At 36.6% G+C, this 22516-nt stretch overlaps 1 protein-coding gene across 5 annotated transcripts; it reads left to right on the top strand.

Annotated features, from left to right (window-relative positions):
* Positions 1-19588, top strand: LOC140768081 (4-coumarate--CoA ligase-like 5). Of its 5 annotated transcripts, none has more exons than XR_012105688.1 (6): positions 1-1508; positions 1706-1895; positions 3816-3961; positions 7374-7478; positions 17223-17290; positions 18632-18699. XR_012105688.1 is itself a non-coding variant. In XM_073108173.1 (6 exons), exons 1-6 carry the CDS (start codon positions 495-497, stop codon positions 19175-19177), a joined length of 1647 nt encoding a protein of 548 aa, XP_072964274.1. In that variant the 5' UTR covers positions 11-494; the 3' UTR covers positions 19178-19588. The 5 variants fall into 5 exon arrangements, 1 of the variants encoding a protein (XP_072964274.1); XM_073108173.1 differs by lacking the exon at positions 7374-7478 and adding an exon at positions 19052-19588 and having other exon boundaries at positions 11-1508; positions 18632-18734; XR_012105690.1 differs by lacking the exons at positions 17223-17290; positions 18632-18699 and adding an exon at positions 9252-15972.
* The last annotated feature ends 2928 nt before the right edge of the window (positions 19589-22516 follow it).

The raw sequence follows: 22516 nt of genomic DNA, 5'->3' as shown, positions 1-22516 counted from the left end.
CTCTGATTTCTCTCAGACCCAGGTTAGAAGTGGAATTACCAAAAATATCCCTCGTTCGGCGAATCACAGATAAATCGATCATTTCAAGTGATAAAAAGATAAAGATACTCTTCGATTTCTAAATTCCCAACTTTACCCTAAATCTGATTCTGTCCTATATAAGTTGCTATTGCCACATGACAATTGACACATAGCGCAGCCTTGGATATCGTGAGTCCCCACTCGAAGGACACACGGTATTAAATGTTTTTAATTATTTATCACGCTGTCCCTATAGGACCCTTCTATGCGTTACTATCCATCCGTCGTTCAAACCAAATCCAACTATCCATATAATGCTGAATAATATGCGGATGGAATTTAATACTTGCACTCCTCCCGTCATCTGACCCTGTTCACTATTCCACTCCTCCGTCAGTCATTACTACTACCTCTTCTTCGCTCCGCATCGTAAACCCCAAATCCTAACCCTACCTTGACCATACGAGATCACAATGCCGACCGTCGACCCCCGGAGTGGCTTCTGCCTTGAGACGAAGACCTTCCACAGCCTCCGCCCGCCGACCTCTCTCCCGCCGGAATCCCTCCCTATCTCTGCCGCCGCCTTCTCCTTCTCCCTCCTCCCCTACCCTCTCCCCTCCAACCCCGCCTTCATCGACGCCGCCACCGGCGCTTCCATCTCCTTCCCCGAACTCATCTCGCAAACTCGCTCCCTCGCCGCCGCCCTCGCCGGCGGCGGCCTCGTCTACCCCGGCGATGTCGCCTTCGTCGTCGCCCCCTCGCGCCTCGACATCCCCGTCCTCTACCTTGCCCTCCTCTCCCTCGGCGTCGTCGTCTCTCCCATCAACCCCGCCTCCACCGCCTCCGAGATCGCCCACCAGATCCGCATTTCCAACCCGTCCGTCGCCTTTGCCACCGCCGCAGCCGCTTCGAAGATCCCTTCGCACGTCAAAACCATTATCCTGGACTCCCCATTCTTCCGGTCTCTCCTCTCCGATCCCTCGCCGCCGTCTCCGCCGTCTCCGGAAATCCAGCAATCGCACGCCGCGGCGATACTCTACTCCTCCGGAACCACGGGGAGGGTCAAGGGGGTCGTTCTCACCCACCGCAACTTCATCTCCCTCACCGCCGGAGGCCACGCCGGCCGGGAGCGGCTCTTGCAGGCGGCGGAGGAGGCCGGCGAGCCGATGGCCCCGGGGGCGGGGCTGTTCACGATACCGCTCTTCCACGTGTACGGGTTCTTCATGCTTCTAAGAGCGGTGGCGGTGGGGGAGACGACGGTGCTCATGGAGAGGTTCGAGTTCGGAGCGATGCTGAGCGCGGTGGAGAAGTATAGAGTTACCTTCATGCCGGCGGCGCCGCCGCTGGTGGTAGCGATGGCGAAGTCCAGCGAGGTGATCGGCCGTGATCTCTCGTCTTTGCAGATCATCGGGGTTGGCGGCGCGCCGCTCGGGCGTGAGCTGGCGGAGCTGTTCCGCGCGCGGTTTCCCCAAGTCGAGATCGTCCAGGTGAGCATCCGGATCCGGTTTGGAATCCATCTCTTTCGTTGGACTTTTGCCCTTTTTTAGAGTATATTTAAATAAAAAACTTATTATTCTGAGACCGGGCCGAATTTTGCCATAAAGATCAATGTGTTGAATATGCAACACGAGTCTCTTTTTACTTTGTTAACTTTTTGCTGGGGGTTATATTCATTGTGATGTAGGGGTACGGCTTGACGGAGTCGGCCGGGGGCGTGGCGGCGACGATGGGGCCGGAGGAGTCGCGGGTCTACGGGTCGGCGGGGAGGATATCGTCCGACCTGGAGGCAAAGATAGTGGACCCCTCCTCCGGGGAGGCGTTGGGCCCGGGGCAGCGGGGGGAGCTCTGGATCCGTGGACCAATCATCATGAAGGGTAATCTCGTCTTTTACCACTCTCCCCTACAGAATAATGATATGGTCAATGAGCACAAGCACGTGTTCTTGATCCAATGCCCCTGTGTGCAGCCACTCAAGGACTGTTAGCTAATCAATGCCTGCCAAGTATTGGGATGGAGCAAATTCCTGCAGATAAAACCAGCAGGGGTCCCCTCAATTTGGTCGTAAGCTGTCCCAAAGCGGTCAAAGCTATGTGGATTCCAAATATCCAACGTGGCCCAAGTATAGTTAATACAAACAGTAACAAGTGCACAAGGTTATTTGGGTGCCGTCAACATAACCAAATATTAGTTTAAGTTGACCCACAAGTTCGTCTTCCTTTTAAACTACTTTGACTCTTCCCTCCTAGTGATGGAAAAGGTTTAAAGAAAATTAGAAAAAAAATGGGAAAAGGTTTAGTACCTTTGAATCGTGATTAGGTGCATGACCTTTTGCCGCCGTCGCCGTCGCCATCACCTCCTCCTCCTCCTCCTACTCCCATGAGACGTTCTTCTTGTCCTTGTCATTCCAGTATACTCCATGGCAAATGCATGGTTGGCGTTTTGCCAATTTAAAGTTTTATATATGGTGCCTTGTAACCCACGTCTCTCTTGCAAGTTTGAATTGTGAGGCTTTAATTTCAAGCGAGTTGTGAGGCACGGCATCATGCTTATTAGAAGTAGTGCAGTAACCACATGGGCAGAAGATTTTAAGATTTGTTTGAATGAGTAGGTGATTGATGCCGAAAGCTCTGCCTTTTCTCTTTCTTTGAGCACTGTTACTTATTTTATTGCTGAAGTATTTGAAACAAACTGCGATTAGACTTGGAAGGGATAGCAGATTGGCTTTCTTCTTTGGTTAGTCGGAATGGAGTGTTGATATTAATACTTTAAAAGGTTGCCAGAAAGCAAGAACATACTTAATAACAACAAGCTACCAAAAAGTAGTCACCTCATCCTACCAGTCTAATAATTTTGTTAAGATGTAGTGTTAATTCCATAATAGTCAGTTGCTGCATGTGTCATCATTCTTTCATTTAGGTACTTGTAACATCTAGTAATTTGTAAATTATATTTGAGGTTTGCTGGGTTAGGTATTTGATCTGCCATCATGGGATATGAAGGATTGTTTCTCTACCTTTTAATAGGTGATGTACAGTACTGCAGTGAACTAATTTTACAATGCAAATAATGGCATCACATTTGCGAATAAAAATAGTTGCTCCAGGAAAGAAAGGATCTTGTCATCTAGATGTTCATTATAAGCTCTGTATTAGCTTGGCATAACATGCCAGTGAATTAATTTTTGCCAAATTCCATTTTAGGCTAGCAATATTGTCTTTTTCTTATTTTAGGGAAGGTTTGTTTTTCTTAAATCTTTTTTGTTATTCAAAAAACTAGAGATTCAATTTTGTTTGTTCCAAAATTTACACTAGGGTTTTTTGAATCTAAGACAACTCTACTTTTTCTAAGTGTTTGTTTTTTTTATCAAATTAGAGTCTTGAATCCTAATTTAGCCTAAATATGATAATGTAGGCCTGCTGCCAATCCGCCATTGTATTTTAGTTTGTTATTCAATAAAAGTTCAAGAATTTTTCTCAAATTTCTGGCATTTGTGTTTTAAGAGTTGACATTTGATCTGGTATACAATAAAGTCAACAAATTAGAGAAGACATTGGTCCGGTATTTTGTTTGCGGGTAGATGGATTTAAACTTTTATTGACGCTTCCTTGCCTCATAAATGCAAGACAAACTTGTGAAATTTGATGCTTCTATTTCTTTGTTTGACTCTTTTTTGTAGCTACAATTCTACCTATGTTGATATATCAACCTCTATAACAATGCATAATTTATGTTGTTCTAATAATCGATAGAGATTTTCCTTGATTTTTTAATTAAGATATAAGTTCTGTTTGCAGGTTATGTAGGTGATGATGAGGCAACCAAATCTACCTTGGATTCAGAAGGCTGGTTAAAAACAGGGGATCTTTGTTACTTTGATGATGATGGATTCCTTTTTATAGTTGACAGGTTAAAAGAGTTGATCAAGTACAAGGCATATCAGGTACTAAAAGTTTAGTTTGATAACTATGAAACACGAATACTCCATTTGGGATGCCATACATGTATTCAATATGTATTGAGTATGGATACACCTCCGATACGACACCGATAAGCATCAGGTACGACAAAAAGTGTATCCAAAATTAATTTTTCGATATGTTGTGGATACGTCGTGATACAATAGGATATGACTAGGATACATTTTTGTTAGGTTTTTAGTATTGGCAATTGTATACAAAATATGCTAAGTGTTTTTATACATGTACATGAGCATTTATACAAGTCTAGAAAGTATTTGGATTGGATTGAAGAATTCCAAGATCAAATAAGAAAGGTTTTTGCGTTCACACCGTATTCGAATGCGCTCTCAGGAGTTCACATATACAGAGAACGCGTTCGGGCCATTCGAACGCGAGCATAGGCGTTCACATATATAGAGAACGCGTTCGAGCCGTTCGAACGCGTGTGTAGGTGTTCGCACATATAGAGAATGTTTTTCTGCCGTTCGAATGCAATCAGGGGTTGTTCGAACGCACCTTGCATACGTTCACAGCACGTTCACACATACAGAGAAGTATTTTTGCGCGTTTGAATGCAACTTATGAAAATCAAGCCACCGCGTTTGACACTTGGGCCCGTTCGAACGAACTTGAGAACAAGTCAGGCCGTTCGAACGCACCCGGGCTGTGTTTAAACGCACCTATGTAGTATGTAATTTTTTGGACTTTCGTATATGACTTGGATTTGGCTCTATCTTGGCTACATATATAAGCATTGTGATGCCCTAACTCTAAGGTGGTTGGTGAAGGCAATTGAAGGAGAATTCTTGGGGCTACATTGTTTCTTCAACCAACAAGGTTCGACTCTTCTACAAGGCATTAAATTTTCGTTTTAAGGGCTATCTAGACGAAAAATCAATCTCGAGAACTATTGAGGTTGGATATCAATCACGAGAAGCGGTGAATCGTGGGTTCTAGCGAGCAAGACTGAAAGGAACAAAGTCGTGGGGATCGACGGGTTGTTTTGTGAGTCAGTCTTGTAACTGTTATTATTCTAGTGATTGATTTTGATCCGAGTTTGAATCCGTGGTTTTTTTTCGTTTGGGTTTTTCCACGTTAAAATCTTAGTGTTCATCTTTGCTTTTGTTTTTTAATATTTCTTCCGCTTTTTACTTAAGCAAATGAGTGATATTATTGCCTAGGGTTTAGATACATACGTGTGTCTAGGTATTTTTCAATTGGTATCAGAACAGGTTCTCTCACCCTTAGAGAGAGATTAGATAGGCATTGATTTTCATAGAGATGGACAATCGTCTATTAGACCTCCTATTCTAGATGGATCAAATTATGGATATTGGAAAGCTAGAATGAGAGCTTACTTAAAGTTTATAGGTAAGTGAGTATGGATTGTCGTTGTGAATGGTTAAAGTGCACCAATGTACATGGTGAATGATAAGCTTGTTGAGAAACCGATTGAGTTGTGGGATAGGATAGATTATAAAAAAGTTGGCTGGAATAGTAAGGCAATAAATGCAATTTTTAGTTGTGTTTTCTCAGAAGAATTTAGAAGAATTTTTACTTGTGAGATAGCAAAAGAAGCTTGGACGATTTTAGAAACTATTCACGAAGGAACCATAGTTGTAAAACTATTGAAACTTCAGAGGTTGACTACTAGTTTTGAAACTCTACGTATGAAAAAGAATGAGACATTTGATGAGTTCTATGCAAAACTAAGTGATATAGTCAACTCCAGTTTCAATCTAGGAGAGAATTTCTGAAAATAGAATTGTTCGTAAGATCCTTAGATCTCTCTCAGAAAGGTTTCAGGCGAAAGTTACAGCTATTGAGGAAAGTAAGGACATTAATTCTATGAAAGTTGAACAATTGGTAGGAAATCTACAAACTTTTGAGTCAAATCTTTCAAAACCTAAGAAGTCCAAAGGTATGGCCCTAACCACTGTTGAACAAAATTTAAATGAGTCTAATGATGAAGGTGATTTAGATTTTGAGATGTTGCCTTGTTTGTCAAGAAGTTCAATAAATTTTTTCGGAAGCCAAACAAGTTAAATGCTGAAAAACTTGAGAAAAATAAACCTTTGTGAAAAAGAAGAATCCTATGAGTTCGAATACTGGGGTGAGTAACAACAATGTAAAATAGAAAAATAAGAATTCTAATAATAAAGTTTGATGTTTTTTGAATGTTCTGGTTTTGGACACATTGCACAAGAATGCCCTAATCATCTTAAAATGAAGGGTAAAGCTATGAAAGTCACTTGGGATGACTTAGATGAATCTGATTACGATTCTGAGAAAGACCAAGAGAACTTTGTAGCTTCCGTCTCCTCTCTTTTTAATACTGACTCTGTTGTTCATTCTGATAGTATAGATGAACAGGAAGTGTTTCCAGCTGAAGAAGAAGAATCAGAAATACAAAAGGCACATAATGATTTGTACATGGAGTTGTTAAAATTCAAGAAGAGTAATCTAAGACTACTTCAGAGACTCGAGGTAATTGAACCAAAAAGAAATCAATTTGAGGAGAAGTACAAATTGGAACTTGAACGTGTCAAAAACCTTACTCAACAACTTGATGATGCGAAAGATAAGATGAAGGCTGATGAAATTGAACTAAAGCGATTGCAGAAGGAAGTGACATTTTTAAAAGGAAAGAACAAACTTGACGAGATTTTAAACGCTCAGATTTCTACAAGTCTATAAAAGGAAGAAAACTTAAGGTCATCAACCACATTTACAAAGCAATCCTGGATAAATATCTCTAAACTGAAGTTGAATCAACAAATTAGTAAATCTTCAACGGCGCCAAAGGTAAACTTTAGACATACTCCTCAACAAAAGGTGAGTAAGAAAGGGTTTGTTCCGACATGCTTTTATTATGGCATCCTAAGGCATATTCGACCTTATTGTAATTTTTTACAAAAACCTATGAGTGCCTTCATTTATGGGGGTGAAAACAAAGGCCATATGGGTTAAGAAAAGTGATTTGAAATGTTATATTATGCATATTGTTTTGAAAGCTTTAAATTCTGACTTGTGGTATTTAGATAGTGTCTGTTCAAGACAAATTCTTATTTTCTAATCTCGAAGAACATGAAGGGGTAGTTGTGACATTTGGAGATGGTAATTCATCCAAGGTAATAGGTAAGGAAAATATGAGTATTCCAGGTGTTTCTATTCTTGAAAATGTTCTTTATGTTAAAGGCTTGAAAGCAAATCTACTAAGCATTAGTCAATTTTGTGATGAAGATTATGAGATAAAATTCTCCAAAAATTATTGTACTATTCTAGATGATGATGGTAATGTTATATATTATGGATCTAAAACATCTGATAATTGTTATGTTGTTAGAACTTCATATAATCTGAAATATAACAGTGCTTCTTTTGACATTGCAGATCTTTGGCATCAACGTCTTGGACATGTGAATTACAAGGAATTATTTAATCTGTTCAAACAAGAAGTGGTAAAAGGAATACCTAAGATGAAGAAAATGTCAAAAGGTGTGTGCGGTCCGTGTTAAATTGGAAAACAAATTAGGATCTCACATAAGAAAGTAAATACAACTATCACTGACTGTGTGTTACAAAGGTTCATGTGATGACAGAAAAAGTACCTCAGGTGACTGTTTTTATGTTAGAAATAATTTGGTTGTTTGGCACAGTAAGAAACAGAACTCAACATCTTTATTTACTGTAGAGGCTAAGTACGTTGATTTTAGTCAAGGATTATGGCATTGAACAAAATACTATGGTGCTTATTGTGACAATATGAATGCTATTAATATATCAAAAAATCTCGTTCAACACTCGTGTACAAAACATATTGATATCCGACATTATTTTATATCGGAGTTAGTTGAAGACAAAGTAATAGCATTGGAATATGTTGAGACGGAGAAATAATTGGGGGATTTGTTTACAAAACCTTTGGATGTACAGAGATTTGAGTATCTTCGTACCTCTTTAGGGATTTGTTTTTTTTTTATTTTGTTGGTTTTTCTTTTACTCTGAATTTTTTTTTTAGTTTCAGTTCTAGATTGTATATATATTATTTGTTGAAAGTTTCTTTTTAAAAAAAATGGTGCACTTCTAGATTCAAAAATGTACTCTTGACATATAAATATGACTTTTTCTTGATTATGAGTTATTATAGTCAATTTTATCATCTTGTAGTATAGTGTTATTTCTGATTTATTCACTCTCTCAACTTATATAATAATTAAATTAAATTTAATGCATTCATAACGTGTGCATATTCTTTTGTAAGCATGACATCATGAAATATTTTCTTAGATAGCTCACTATTGACTTTGATTTGCACAGTTTGACCTCATACTTAGTCATCAGTAATGTGTTCATAAAATATCAATGAAAAGGGCCACAATGAGTTAGTGTGAAAGCCATCTTGTTTAGATTTTAGTTTGACTCAGTACATTGCTTGAAAATTTTTCAAAAGAAAAGGATATATGCAAATATCTGTTTACACATTATTCAATATGTACTACAAGAAAAGAGCTACCTACTCATGTGTGAAAGCCATCATTGCATCTATATGGTTTCAATGAAACAAAAATACAGAAAAAATTCCTATCAAGTTCTGAAAAATAAGTTGAAAAGTGCATAATTATATACTAAGTCGGTTTGACTACTGTGTTACATCATTGTTTAAATAGAAAAGTTTGTTTAAAAAGATCGTTTCATGTTGTCTATGCTCAACTTGCATATGGATATTATTATGATCAATCAAGTTTAATTTATAATTTGAGTGATGTATTAGAGTTGATCATAATATGCTCTTGATGATCTGATTAATCTGTGTATAACTTATTTTATTTGATTATCATATTCTATGTCTTGAATCTATTCTGAATTTTTAGAAGTGCATCTCCAAAAATATTTTAGATTTTTTATTGATTTTTTTAATAAAAAAAATGATGGCGTTCGAACGTAGGTTTCTTGAGTTCGAACGTAGTGACTGGCGTGTTCGAACGCACTCGGGGGTTCTTTAAATATTGCATCCGAATCCAGGGTTTCATCTTCCTCATTTTAAATCCTAAAACCCTTTCTTTTCCACTCTCCCAAATCTTCAAGATTTTCACGTTTTTCACCAAAATTTTCATTCCATACTCTCTCAAAGGCTATTTCTCCTCCGGATCTAGTGTTTTTTGGTTGAATCTTCAAGTTCATCACTTATTGTGAGGTATGATTTGTGAATACTTTCTTATTTTTTAATTCAAATTATCTAAAGTTCTCTTCATCAAATGTTGTAGGTAGATACAAATACTACTTTGGAACTTGCTCGATAATTTGTGAGAGGTCTATAGTTATATCAGATTTTGCCTCCTTGGGAATTGAAAAGATGTTCACTGAGCGAGGGTGGTTGTCAGTTTGTAAGATGGATGGGACAGCGTATGTGGAGGTTGTCCGAGAGTTTTTCAGTAATGCCACTATTTTGGATCGGTGTATACGGTCCACAGTCCGAGGTGTATCCGTGTACTTGGACTCTGACGTCATCCGTGTAGAATTTCAACTTTCTGATGGCAACTTTGAGTATCCTTTTTCTGAGTCTCTTACTGCTATTCAAGATTATACAAGTGATCTTAATACAGTGGAAAGAGTGGATCGGTAATATGATGCCACATGCAAAACTGACATTTGTGACTCGTATGTTACATCTCATTTGTCTATACAACATCACTATGAAAACTCGGCATTCCAGTATCAGTTAGGGTCGAGCCTTCCTTCTTCATGCGATGCTATCAAGTGTTTCGATTGATTTGGCCGTTGTTATATATGATTCCATTATGACAGCTGCACAAAAGGAAGTCCCCCGTGAAGGTTTGCCGTTTGGGATCTTCATCACCAAACTGTGCATGCAGAGTGGTGTGAGAGTAGACTCCACAGAGGCTTCGGTTATAGCTCAGAAACCCTTGGATTGGATCACCATTAAGAGGAGTCAAGCTCATGATCCACCATCTCCTTACAAGCTGACCTCCTCTTCCGCCGCTGAACGTCGATCACACCGAGAACTCTATTCTGAGGACAGCTTCGATGATGAATCATATCAACCTGAGAGAGAGTTTCCGTTTATCACTGAACGGTTTGATCAGTTTAGCACTCAGGTGCATGACTTACGAGCTGAGCAAGCTCGTCAAGAGACAGTGCTCAACTCGGTGTTGTCTATCCTTCATCGTAATTTTTCTCCTAGTGCTTAGCTTTTGGAAATTTGTGTTAGAAAAAAGGGAGAGTTAGTTTAGAGATCGTGTGTTTAGGGGGAGTAAAGAGTGAGTTTAGAAGTTTAGGGGAAGTCGGTTGTATTTGAATTGCTTAGTGACTTGTATTATTGTGTTTGAATTACTTAGTGACCTGCATTGGTACTGATTTTATTTGTATTATTCTTTAATGCTGAATACTTTGGTTAAACTAAACATGTGTTTATTAATTTTAAATTTGTATGATCTTATTTTAAGTTATTTTTACTTGATCTTGGACCATACCAATCCAAGATCAATTGAAAATAACTTGTACATGTATATCAATCTAAGATCAAGTGAAAATAACTTGAAGTAAGATCATATAAATTTAAAAATAGTAAACACATGTTCAGTTTAACCAAAGCATTCAGCACATTATAGAATAATACAAATAAAATCAGTCATTAAGCAATTCAAACACAATAATGCAAGTCACTAAGCAATTCAAATACAACTTACTCCCTCCAAAGGCTAAGCACTAGGCTAAGCCCATCTCCTGACACCGAGTCGAGCACTGTCCTCTGGCGAGCTTGCATAGCCCGTAAGTCATGCACCTGAGTGCTAAGCTGATTAAACTGTTCAGTGATAAACTCTCCCGCAGGTTGATATGATTTATCATCGGAGCTGTCCTTGGTGTGATCGACGTTCAACGGTAGAAGAGAAGGTCGGCTTGTAAGGAGATGGTGGATCATGAGCTTGACTCCTCTTAATGGTGATCCGATCTAAATATTTCTGAGCCGTAACCGAAGCCTCTGTGGAGTTTATTCTCACACCACTCTGCATACACAGTTTGGTGATAAAGATTCCAAATGGCAAACCTTCACGGGGGGCTTCCTTTTGTACAACTGTCACAATGGAATCATATATAACAATGGCCAAATCAAACGAAACGCTTGATAGCATCGTATGAAGAAGGAAGACCTGGTCCTGACTGATACTGGAATGCCGAGTTTTCGGAGTGATGTTGTATAGACAAATGAGATGTAACATGCGAGCCACAGATGTCAGTTTTGCATGTGGCATCATATTACCTATCCACTCTTCCCCCTGTATTAAGATATTACTTGCATAATCTTGAATAGCAGAAAAAAAGCTCAGAAGAGGGATACTCGAAGTCGCCATTAGGAAGTTGAAATTCTGCACGGATGATGTCAAAATCCAAGTACACGGATACACCTCAGACTATAAACTGTATACACTGATCCAAAATAGTGGCATTACTGAAAAACTCTCAGACAACCTCCACATACGCTATCCCATCCATCTTACAAATTTATAGCCACCCTTGTTCAGTGAACATTTTTTCAATTCCAAGAAGACAATTTGAGATGACTACGGGCCTCTCACAAATTATCGGGCAAGTTTCAAAGTAGTGTTTGTATCTATCTGTAACATTTGATGAAGAGAACTTTGGATAATTTGAATAAGAAAAAAGTATTCACAAATCATACTTCGCAAAAAGTGATGAAAATTCGACCAAAAAACACTAGATCTGTAGGAGAAATAGCCTTTGAGAGAGTATGAAGTGAAAGATTTGGTGAAAAATGTGAAAAGAAGGGGTTTTAGGGTTTGAAAGGAGAAAGATGAAACCCTAGGTTCGGACGTAATATTAAAGAACCCTCGAGTGCGTTCGAACGCCGTCATTATTATTTTAAATCAGTAAAAAGAATATATATATTTTTGGAGATGTACTTCTAAAAATTCAGAATAGATTCAAGACATAAAATATGACAATTAAATGAAATAAGTTATACACAGATCAATAAAATAATCAAGAGCATATTATGATCAACTCTAATGCATCACTCAAATTATAAATTAATCTTGATTGATTATAACAATATCCATATGCAAGTTAAGCATAGACATGAAACAATCTTCTTAAATAAACTTTCATATTTAAACAATGATACAACGTAGTAGTTAAACCGACTTAGTATATAATTATGCATTTTTTGACCTACTTTCTAGAACTTGACAAGAATATTTTCTGTATTTTTTTTCACTGAAACTATATAGGTGCAATGATCACTTTCACACATAAGTAGGTAGCTCTTTTCTTGGAGTACATATTGAACAATGTGTAAACAGATATTTGCATATATCTCTTTCTTTTTTGAAAAATTTTCAAGTAATGTACTGAGTCAAACTGAAATCTAAACAAGATGGCTTTTATATTAACTCATTATAGCCCTTTTCATTGATCTTTTATGAACACATTATTAATGACTAAGTATGAGGTCAAACTGTGTAAATCAAAGTCAATAGTGAGCTATCTAAGAAGATATTTCATGATGTCATGCTCACTCAAAAATTATACACACGTTATGAGTGTATTAAATTTAATTATTATATAAATCGAGAGAGAATAAATCAGAAATGACAATATACTATAAGATGACAAAATTGACTTTAATAACTCATAATTAAGGAAAAAGTCATATTTATATGTCAAGAGTGCATTTTTGAATCTAGAAGTGCACCATTTTTTTAAAAAAAGAAACTCTCAACAAATAACATATATACAATCTAGAACTGAAACAAAAAAAAAATTTAGAGTAAACTGAATGTACTTAGATCTTGGATTGGTATCCGACATCTTTGTCTTCAACTAACTCCCGTATAAAATGATGTTGGATATCAATGTGTTTTGTATGCGAGTGTTGAACAAAATTTTTCGATATAGTAATAGCACTCATATTGTCATAATATGCATCATAGTATCTTGTTCAATGCCATAATCCTTGACTATCTGTTTCATCCACAATAACTAAGAGCAACAACTGCTCGCTGTAATGTACTCAGCCCCTGCAGTAGATAAAAATGTCGATTTCTGTTTCTTACTGTGCTAAACAACCAGATTATTTCCAACATAAAAACAGCCACCTAAGGTACTTTTTCTGTCATCACATGAACCTACCCAATTAAATTCTATGTATCCCGATATGATAGCACCCGAGTCATAAGTAAACCAGATACACAAATAACTGTGCCACTGACATATTTTATGATACGTTTCACGGCAAACAAATGTGTCTCCTTAAGTTCAAACTGAAACCTAGCACACACATCTGTGCTAAATGCAATGTCTGGTCTACTAGCAGTTAAGTACAAAAGACTACTAATCATGCTCCTAGTTTGGTAGTTGTACTCATAGGAGTTCTAGTATGTTTTGCATTTTCTAATCCGAATTTAGTCACAAGATTCTTAGCATATTTGGTTTGAGCAATAAAAATCTCTCTCCAATTGAGTAATTTGAAGTTCCAAAAAGAACTTCAACTCACCCATCATGCTCATCTCAAAATGACTGTGTATGAGATCTGCAAACTCCTTAGCTAAATATTGACTCATTGCCTCGAAGACAATGTCATCCACATATATTTGTGCCACAATTAAATTCTTGTTTTCACGTCTAATGAACAATGTCTTGTCCACTCCCCCTTAAGTGAACTCTGTATTCACTAAAAAAGTGGTCAACTTCTCATACCAAGCTCTTGGAGCTTGTTTTAGTCCGTAAAGAGCTTTTTTCAATTTAAACACATGAGAAGAAAATTTATGATCTTCGAAACCCTTAGGTTGTTCCACATATACATCTTCATTTAAGATACCATTCAAGAAAGCACTTTTAACGTCCATTTGAAACAATTTAAATTTTAAATGATAAGTAATGGCAAGCAGTATACGAATAGACTCTAATCTAGCAATAGGAGCAAATATCTCATCAAAATCTATACCTTCAAATGTATCCCTATGCTACTAGTCTGACTTTATTTCGAACTATATTGTCATGTTCATCACTTTTATTCTTATATATCCATTTTGTTCCAATTACGTTCACATTCTTGGGTCTAGGAACTAAATACCAAACATCATTTCTAAAAAATTGCTCTAATTTCTCATGCATAGTATTGACCTAAAAATCATCTAACAATGTTTCCTTAACATTTTTAGGTTCAAAAGTAGATGTATAATAAGTAAATGATACCTTACTTTGGATTTGTCTTGTCTTCATTGGTACATTCACGTCTCCAATCACTTGTGACAGTGGATGATTTAGTTTTACTCTAGCTGATGGTTCTAGTACATTGCAGTCATCTTTGTTCATTTCAACCTTGTCCTCGTCTAGTTTCTCAATTGATAGATTAAGCTCCTTTTTCAAGTCTTCGTCATATGTACCTGCAGGAACAAGAATAGAAGTAACTTTTGTTTTGTCAGCAGTGGTTTCATCTATAATAATATTAGCAGATTCCATAACAATAGAAGTGTCAAGATTGAATACTCTGTAGGCTCTGCTATTATCAGAATGCCCTAAGAAGATGCCCTCATTACTACTAGTGTCAAATTTAGTCAAGTGTTCTCGATCACGCAAGATATAGCATTTGCTATCAAATACTCGAAAATATCAAGATATAGTATTTGCTATCAAATACTAAAAAATATCAAGATATAGTATTTGCTATCAAATACTCGAAAATATCAAGATATAGCATTTCCATATTTCATATGCAGTCATTTTTGTACCTGATATTAAATAAACACGATCTATCACATGTACGGTTGTATTGATCGCCTCAGCCCAAAACCTTTAAGGAACATTTTTAGTATGAAGCATAACCCTAGCCATTTCCTACATAACACGGTTCTCTTTTCACAATCCCGTTCTGTTGTGGAATTATAGGAGCTGAAAATTCATGCTAAATACCAAGAGAATTACAAAATATGAAAAAACTTTTATTTTCAAATTCTCTACCATGATCAAAACTAATCCTAACTAAGATGGTAGATTTTTCATTCTGCAGTTTCAAGCACAGTGATTTAAAAACTTCAAAAATTTCAGACTTCTCATGTAAAAAAACAAGTCAGGTATATCTGAAGAAATCATCAACCATTAAGAATATATACCGTTTACCTCCAAGACTTTTCGTTTTTGTTGGACTCATTAAGTCCATATGGACTAATTGTAACACACAGTCAATGGTAGTTGTATTTACTTTCTTGTGTGAGATCCTAATTTGTTTTCCAATTTAACACGGACCGCACACACCTTTTGACATTTTCTTCATCTTAGGTATTCCTTTTACCACTTCTTGTTTGAATAGATTAAACAATTCCTTGTGATTCACATGTCCAAGACGTTGATGCCAAAGATCTACAATGTCAAAAGAAGCACTGTTATATTTCAGATTATATGAAGTTCTAACAACATAACAATTATCAGATGTTCTAGATCCATAATATATAACATTACCATCATCATCTAGAATAGTACAATAATTTTTGGAGAATTTTATCTCATAATCTTCATCACAAAATTGACTAATGCTTAGTAGATTTGCTTTCAAGCCTTTAACATAAAGGACATTTTCAAGAATAGAAACACTTGGAGTACTCACATTTTCCTTATCTATTACCTTGGATGAATTACCATCTCCAAATGTCACAACTACCCTTCATGTTCTTCTTCTTCAGCTGGTAACACTTCCAGTTCATTTGTACTATCAGAATCAATAACAGAGTCATTATTAAAAAGAGAGGAGACGAAAGCTACAAAGTTCTCTTGGTTTTTCTCAAAATCATTATCAGATTCAGCTGAGTCATCTCAAGTGACTTTCATAGCTTTACCTTTCCTCTTAAGACGATTAGGGCATTCTTGTGCAATGTGTCCAAAAGCAGAATATTAAAAAAACATTGAACTTTATTATCAGAATTCTTATTTTTCTGTTTCACATTGTTGTTACTTACCTCAATATTCAAACTCACAGGATTCTTCTTTTTCACAAATGTTTTGTTTTTCTCAAGTTTTTCAGCCTTTAATTTGTTTGGTTTCCGAAAAATTTTATTGAACTTTTTAACAAACAAGGCCAACATCACAACATCTAAATTAACTTCATCATCAGATTCTAAATTTTGTTCAACAGTGGTTAAGGTCATACCTTTAGACTTCCTAGGTTTTGAAAGACTGGATTCAAAAGTTTGTAGATTTTCTACCAATTGTTTAACCTTCATAGAATTGATGTCCTTACTTTCCTCAATAGCTGTAACTTTCGCCTGAAACCTTTCTAAGAGAGGCCTAATGATCTTACGAACAATTTTGTTTTCACGAATTCTCTCTTAGGTTGAAACTGGAGTTGACTATATCACTCAGTTTTGCATAGATTTCAAGTAAGCTCTCATTCTAGCTTTTTAATATCCATAATTTGATCCATCTAGAATAGGAGGTCTAATAGACAATTGTCCATATTTATGAAAATCCATGCCTATTTGATCTCTCTCTAAGGGTGAGAGAACCTGCTCTAATACCAATTAAAAAACACCTAGACACACGTATGTATCTAAACCCTAGGCAATGATATCATTTCTTTGCTTAAGTAAAAAGCAGAAGAAATATTAAAAAACAAAAGCAAAGATGAACATCAAAATTTTAATATAGAAAAAACCCAAACGGAAAAAAATCACGGATCCAAACTCGGATCAATAGAATAGAATTGGAAAGCCTTTACTCTTTTTCCCGGTAATTGAATTGAGAGGAGAGAAACCCTAATTTCTAGTTTTCTCTCTCACGCTTTGACGGCAAAAAGCTTGCGCCACTCCTCTCTCATGCTTCGATGGCACAAGGATTGTGATGTGCGACTATGGAAGGCTTGCAATATCCTCCCAATGAACTTTTGGCAATATGAATTGCTTATTGTGGATAAATTGATATGCTTTCTTTATCATTTATTATATTGGTTGAAAATAGATTGCAAATATATTATTAAATTAATCTATTTATTGGCATATACTTGTGGTATTTGTATCCTTTATTTTTATGGATTTGCCATATCTGAATCTGTTCCTATAAGGATTTTACCATGTCCCCATATTCGTATTCTAGTGTATCCATATCCTGTATTCATATCTGTGCTTCACAGTTTGAGAATTATGAAGTCCTTATTTGAATTTAAGTTCCTCAAACCACAGTTATTGCATATATTAACTGCCCCAAGTTCAGGTGCCTCCTGCTGAATTAGAACATATTCTTCAATCGCATCCAGAAATTGCTGATGCTGCTGTCATACCGTATGTATCCACAATGAAATCTTCCGATTATATCTGTTTTTCTTTATTACTTTCATATGGTGCTATATGTGAAAATGCAATAAAGTAGGAAATATTGTGTTTATCCTTTCACTGATGAGATTGCATAACTCAGAACCGTTTAGTTTATCAAAACTTAATATTGCAGAAGAAAATGCCTATTTGTGCAATGTAAAGAAATATCATGAGCCTCAACCATCTCAGAGCACTCTATTTTTCCTACAAACAGTTGAATGTTCTGGAAGAGTTGACATAAACACTCGGCTATATTATAGAAAAGGAGCTTCAAGTAACAGAATTAACTAGTTCTGTTAGCACTAAACTGTATTCTAAGTATGTCATCTGTACAAAATATGAGAAATATTGTGGAGTAGAAGTAGCTTCGTGCGGAACTTTTAAAATCAGCACTACGCTACCCCAATTATGAGTGGTGCCAAAGAGTCTAGGTTGTCAATGAAATATCATTGGTCCGCAATTCTAAATGAGATTTTCCACTATTAGAATTTACAATGAACACATACTTATAGAGTTTAGGACATTAGGTGCTTCCTTTTCGGATTAGCTGTGAGTGACTTGCGCTTTGTGCACTTATATGCAATAGAGATGTAATATTATGTGGGCAAAGGTAAACTGACCTTTGATGTCTGACTGAAAATTTACAATTTCAAGATAAATATTGTAATATTTGAATACTGTGGTGAATGTTTGGTTTAATGAGGAAGGGCAAATTAACAAATATACTAGAAAGTTGTGGACTTCCTATTCAAGTACAGGGTGGATGGATGAATGGTATGCACACAAAGAGTTACATTTGAAGTGGTTGCAATGAACAAATCAGTTATTGACGAATGCCTTAAGACGAAATGAAGGACCTAAGAAAGCATGGAAGAGTTTGTGAGGAAGAATACTGGAAATCTTGGAATTAGATCAGAGAAGCGCATGATGGAGTGAGTTGTCAGAAATCTATCAGAGTAAATTCTACTCAGTTGGAACAAGGCTTGTTATTGTAGTAAGGTGTTAAACTTGTTGGTTTTGGGCCTTTTGGCAAGAGTTTTACAAGCATAAGTTAGTCCATATGAACTGAAAGTATTGTAAACTAGTGAAGTCTTCATCAAGTTAAAACTTCTGATGAAGCATCTACTCAGAAACTGCATCTTATGACAGTCCACAAACAAGTACTATGGCCCTCAACCTATATCTAACAGTGAATCCACTAGTGTTTCTCGGATCATGACATTCTTTTAATATTTTGAGCTGAAAGGCTTGTTCTTACTGGGAGAAAAAGAACAATTGATGATTTCAATTTCTTCTGTAATATGACAGGTATCCAGATGAAGAAGCTGGGCAAATACCAATGGCATTCATTGTAAGAAAACCTAATAGCATCGTCACTGACAAACAAGTCATGGATTTTACTGCAGAACAGGTAATATACAACAGACAATGATAATATTACCATTTGTTCTCTATTGTTCCATTTGCCACAGACAACGTAAGGGTCCTCTCTGCATGTTTTCTTTGGTGATTTCTGTTGAGAAAATAAATGCCAATTTAAATTTGCTTCCTTACCTTCCCATCTTCTCCACTATCATGAAAGTAGCACACTAATTATAGTGGTTTCCTGATAATTTCTTACTCAACTATATGTGGTTCTTGCTGTAGTTTTCATTACCATTATTCAAGTAGTTTGGAAGTTCTGCTAGCCAAACAATTCTTTAACAAAAGTTTCTCCTTTTTCAACAGGTTGCACCATACAAGAAAATCCGACGAGTTGCCTTTGTTAGCTTGATACCAAAATCAGCTGCAGGAAAGATTTTGAGAAGGGAGCTCATGAATTATGCTACATCAATCCCTGCCTCTAAGCTTTGATTGGTATTGTTGCCCTTAAAGAACCAGTTCCTATATATGTGTAGTTGATTTGTTAAAAGAGAAAAGAATGATTAATTATTGAATTCAAAAAGGTAATAGAGAATAAAAAAATAACATTTGGGGGAAATTTATATAAAGGGATATATCCAAATATCTGAAGCAGACTACAGCATCAAACAGCACAATGGATTTCTGTTCTTCTGCATATGTGGTGTGTGCCAGAGCTTGCCCTTCTGTTATTCATTAGTAACTGAAGAGATTATGTATATTGTTGGTGTTAACGTTGGTGTTAACTGACCATTAGCAAGTGAATGCTGGAAGTTCTAAACTTATAATTTTCTTAAAGTTGTAAACATTATTTCTTTACATCTGGATCTCATAGGTACTTCTACCATTTGACATAGTTGGTATGCAAAAAGCATTTTCATAAAAGTGTTCATATGTATATCTGCTCTACAGAATAGGAGATTGATAGATTAATACTGTAAAATAGTTGGCAGAAATAGAGAATTAAAATGTATTTTTCTTCTAACTTTCATGCCATTGAATGGGCGATACCAGCTTATAACCACCAATTGAGCTTTCTAAAGCATAAGCATTTCGAGGGGTATAATTTTTTGGACTCAAAACTCAAAAGTCCAATCAACTAATATCTATTGAATTCACTGTAGAGTTGAAGGAATTTTCCCATTTTATATCCATATATACGCATAAAAAAGGCTTGAAATACTCTACACTAACTTCTTCATTTCTTCTTTTATCTACTTGCCTCAGGCCATCAGATCCAATTCTTCAGATCTTTAAGTCATTTCTCGCCCATTTTGCCCTGCAATTCATTTTGAGTTAAAACTTACCGGTCCCTAAGCATTCAAATTTTTTGTAGAACTTGTTAAAGTTTAGTGCTAAACTCGATAATCATTTTGTCATATTATTTCATCTAGCTAATTGGTGTGTTACTACAAAGGTTATGTTGGTAGTCCTCATACTTATTAGGGGCATTTTAGAAATAGTTTTATCATATTATATGTGAGTCTTGCTTAATCATATGTAAGTAAGTCATTGTATATATCAAGAGAACTTTAAGTCATCTTCGTTACTTTTGGTGTCAAGTTTTGCTAGATAGAAGGTGGATGATCTTCTATTCTACCTCCTACCTTTCTTGTAAGTTTGGCTGGTAAGTTTGGTAACTTTCTATTTGTGAAGACTTAGGCACTATTAAATTTATACCTTGGTTATTATCTCTTGAGGTGAATATAATGATTTATATGCATTGTGATTATTTAGGTGTTTTATTGTGAGGTTATCTTCTCCGTTCTTATTTCTATTTGAGGTTATGCGATTTTGGGTATGTAGGAAATATTGAGTTTCTACACTTTGAGGAAAGCAGGTTCTCGAATTAGATGACAACGATTTCTCTTTATGGTATCAGAGCTACAAGGGCATTTGTAGATTCTACATCCTTGAGAAGCAAGAGGGGGGTGTTTCAATTTGTGCACACAAGGTGTTTGTTAAATTGTCTCTGTAATGGATTCATGGGAAGGTTCAATCATCTTGGAATGAAAATGCTCACAAGTTTAAATTACCTAATATGGAAATCATATATGGAGGCATACCTTCAAGGAGAGTTATGGGAGACCGTTTGTGAGAGTGACACCCAAATACTGGATGATGCACTGGAAAATGAAGAAGGAAGAAATAGATGACTTGGTAGAAGTGGCAAGGCTATGTTTGTCTTGAAGACATCTATCTATAGGGATATGTTTGGTTATATCCGGGAGGCCAAGACACCAAAAAAAATTTGGAATACTTTTGAAAAGTTGTTGACAAAAAAAAAATGAGGCTCGATTGAAATTTTTAGAGAATGAGTTGTCAAATACAATTCAAGGGAACATAAGCATTGAAGAGTATTTTTTGAAAGTAAAAAACCTGTGTGTGGAGATTTCTAGTTTGGATTCAGATGAATCGATTAGTGAAGCAAAGATGAAGCAATACCTTATTTGAGGGCTTCGAAAGGAATATCATCTTTTTGTCTCATCACTACAAGATTGAGCTAAACAACCAAGTATAGTAGAATTTGAGAATTTGCTTAGCAACCAAGAAGAATTGGTGAAGCAAATGACGGAGTGTTCAATCTCTAGTAAAGATGAAAAAGAAGAAGCTTTGTTCACTAAAGGCAAGAAGGCGATTCTAGTAGAGGTAAGACAAATATAAAGGCATATGAAGGTGAAAGGTCAAGTTATAGAAATGAAGCTCCAAGAAGAAATGATATCGATGTGGCAAGATGAGGCATATCAAAAGATATTGTAGGGTCAAGCCCAAAGATGCAAATATTGGCTCTAAGAAAACTCAAAGAGAGCAATGGTATGATCAAGGCTCTTGCTTTATATCTAGTGATACTTTGGAAGATAGCTCTAAATATGTTCAAGCATTAACAAGTGTTAACCATCATAATGATTGGATAGTTGACTCGGGGTGCTCTCATCATTTAACCGGTAACAAGTCTAAATTTAATAAGTTCATGCATTACGAAGGGAATGATGCTATTGTCACGACAGACAAAACAGTTCATCCAGTGGTGAATATGGATGGAGTCACTTTGAAGAGTGTCTTCCATGTGTCCAGTATACCTAAAAATCTTTTTTCCATCTATCAAGTAGCGGATTTCGATCATTATATTCTCTTTGGGCCTAATGATGTGCGAATTATGTGGAATGTTTGGAATGTTGATGCGGATGTTATCCATTATGGAAAGAGGGTGAAATCTCTTAATATTCTTTCAGCTGGGACTTCATATGTGGAGAAAACTAATAAAGATGACAATGCTAATTTGTGGTATGCAAGATTGGCACATGTGGGCTTGATAAAATGAAACATATATTCTCAAAGAAGTTGGTGTATGAAATACCTTATCTAAATGATGTTAAATTTGGTAGATGTTGTTTCATGCTTCTTTGTGGGTCCTATTGATGTAGATGAGCCCGTATGCTATGATGATGCAAAAGGAGTTCATATATGGGAGAATGCCATGGAAGAAAAAAAAATTAGAGCACTTAAGAAGAATGAAACTTGGGATTTGGTGCCAAAGCCAAAGGATGTGGAGCCAGCTTCATGTAAGTGGGTGTATAAATTAAAAGAAAGGTCGATAGATCTGTGGATAGGGCTGTCAGGGTTGACGAGCGGCTCGGGCTTGGCTCAGGCTCGGCTCGGGCTCGGCTTGAGTTCAGCTTGGCTCAGGTGTTGTAAAGATGGGTGAAGCTCGAGTTCGGCTTGGCTTGGGCTTGGCTCGGGCTCGGCTTGGGTGAAGCCGAGCTTGAGCCGTTGTAACAAGCTCAAAATTAA

The sequence above is a fragment of the Typha angustifolia genome, chromosome 10, assembly GCF_048772165.1.
Source record: "Typha angustifolia cultivar Huaian chromosome 10, ASM4877216v1, whole genome shotgun sequence".
Taxonomy (NCBI): Eukaryota; Viridiplantae; Streptophyta; class Magnoliopsida; order Poales; family Typhaceae; genus Typha; species Typha angustifolia.
Note: the sequence above shows the minus strand (reverse complement) of the source record. Positions and strands in the feature narration are given on the sequence as shown.

What these genes read in the sequence shown, in the direction of transcription:
- LOC140768081 (XM_073108173.1), top strand. Translation starts at nt 495, where the DNA reads ATGCCGACCGTCGACCCCCGGAGTGGCTTCTGCCTTGAGACGAAGACC. An exon ending in TGGACCAATCATCATGAAGG is followed by an intron (nt 1,896 to 3,815) that starts GTAATCTCGTCT and finishes TTCTGTTTGCAG; the next exon opens with GTTATGTAGGTGATGATGAG. An exon ending in GCTGATGCTGCTGTCATACC is followed by an intron (nt 17,291 to 18,631) that starts GTATGTATCCAC and finishes GTAATATGACAG; the next exon opens with GTATCCAGATGAAGAAGCTG.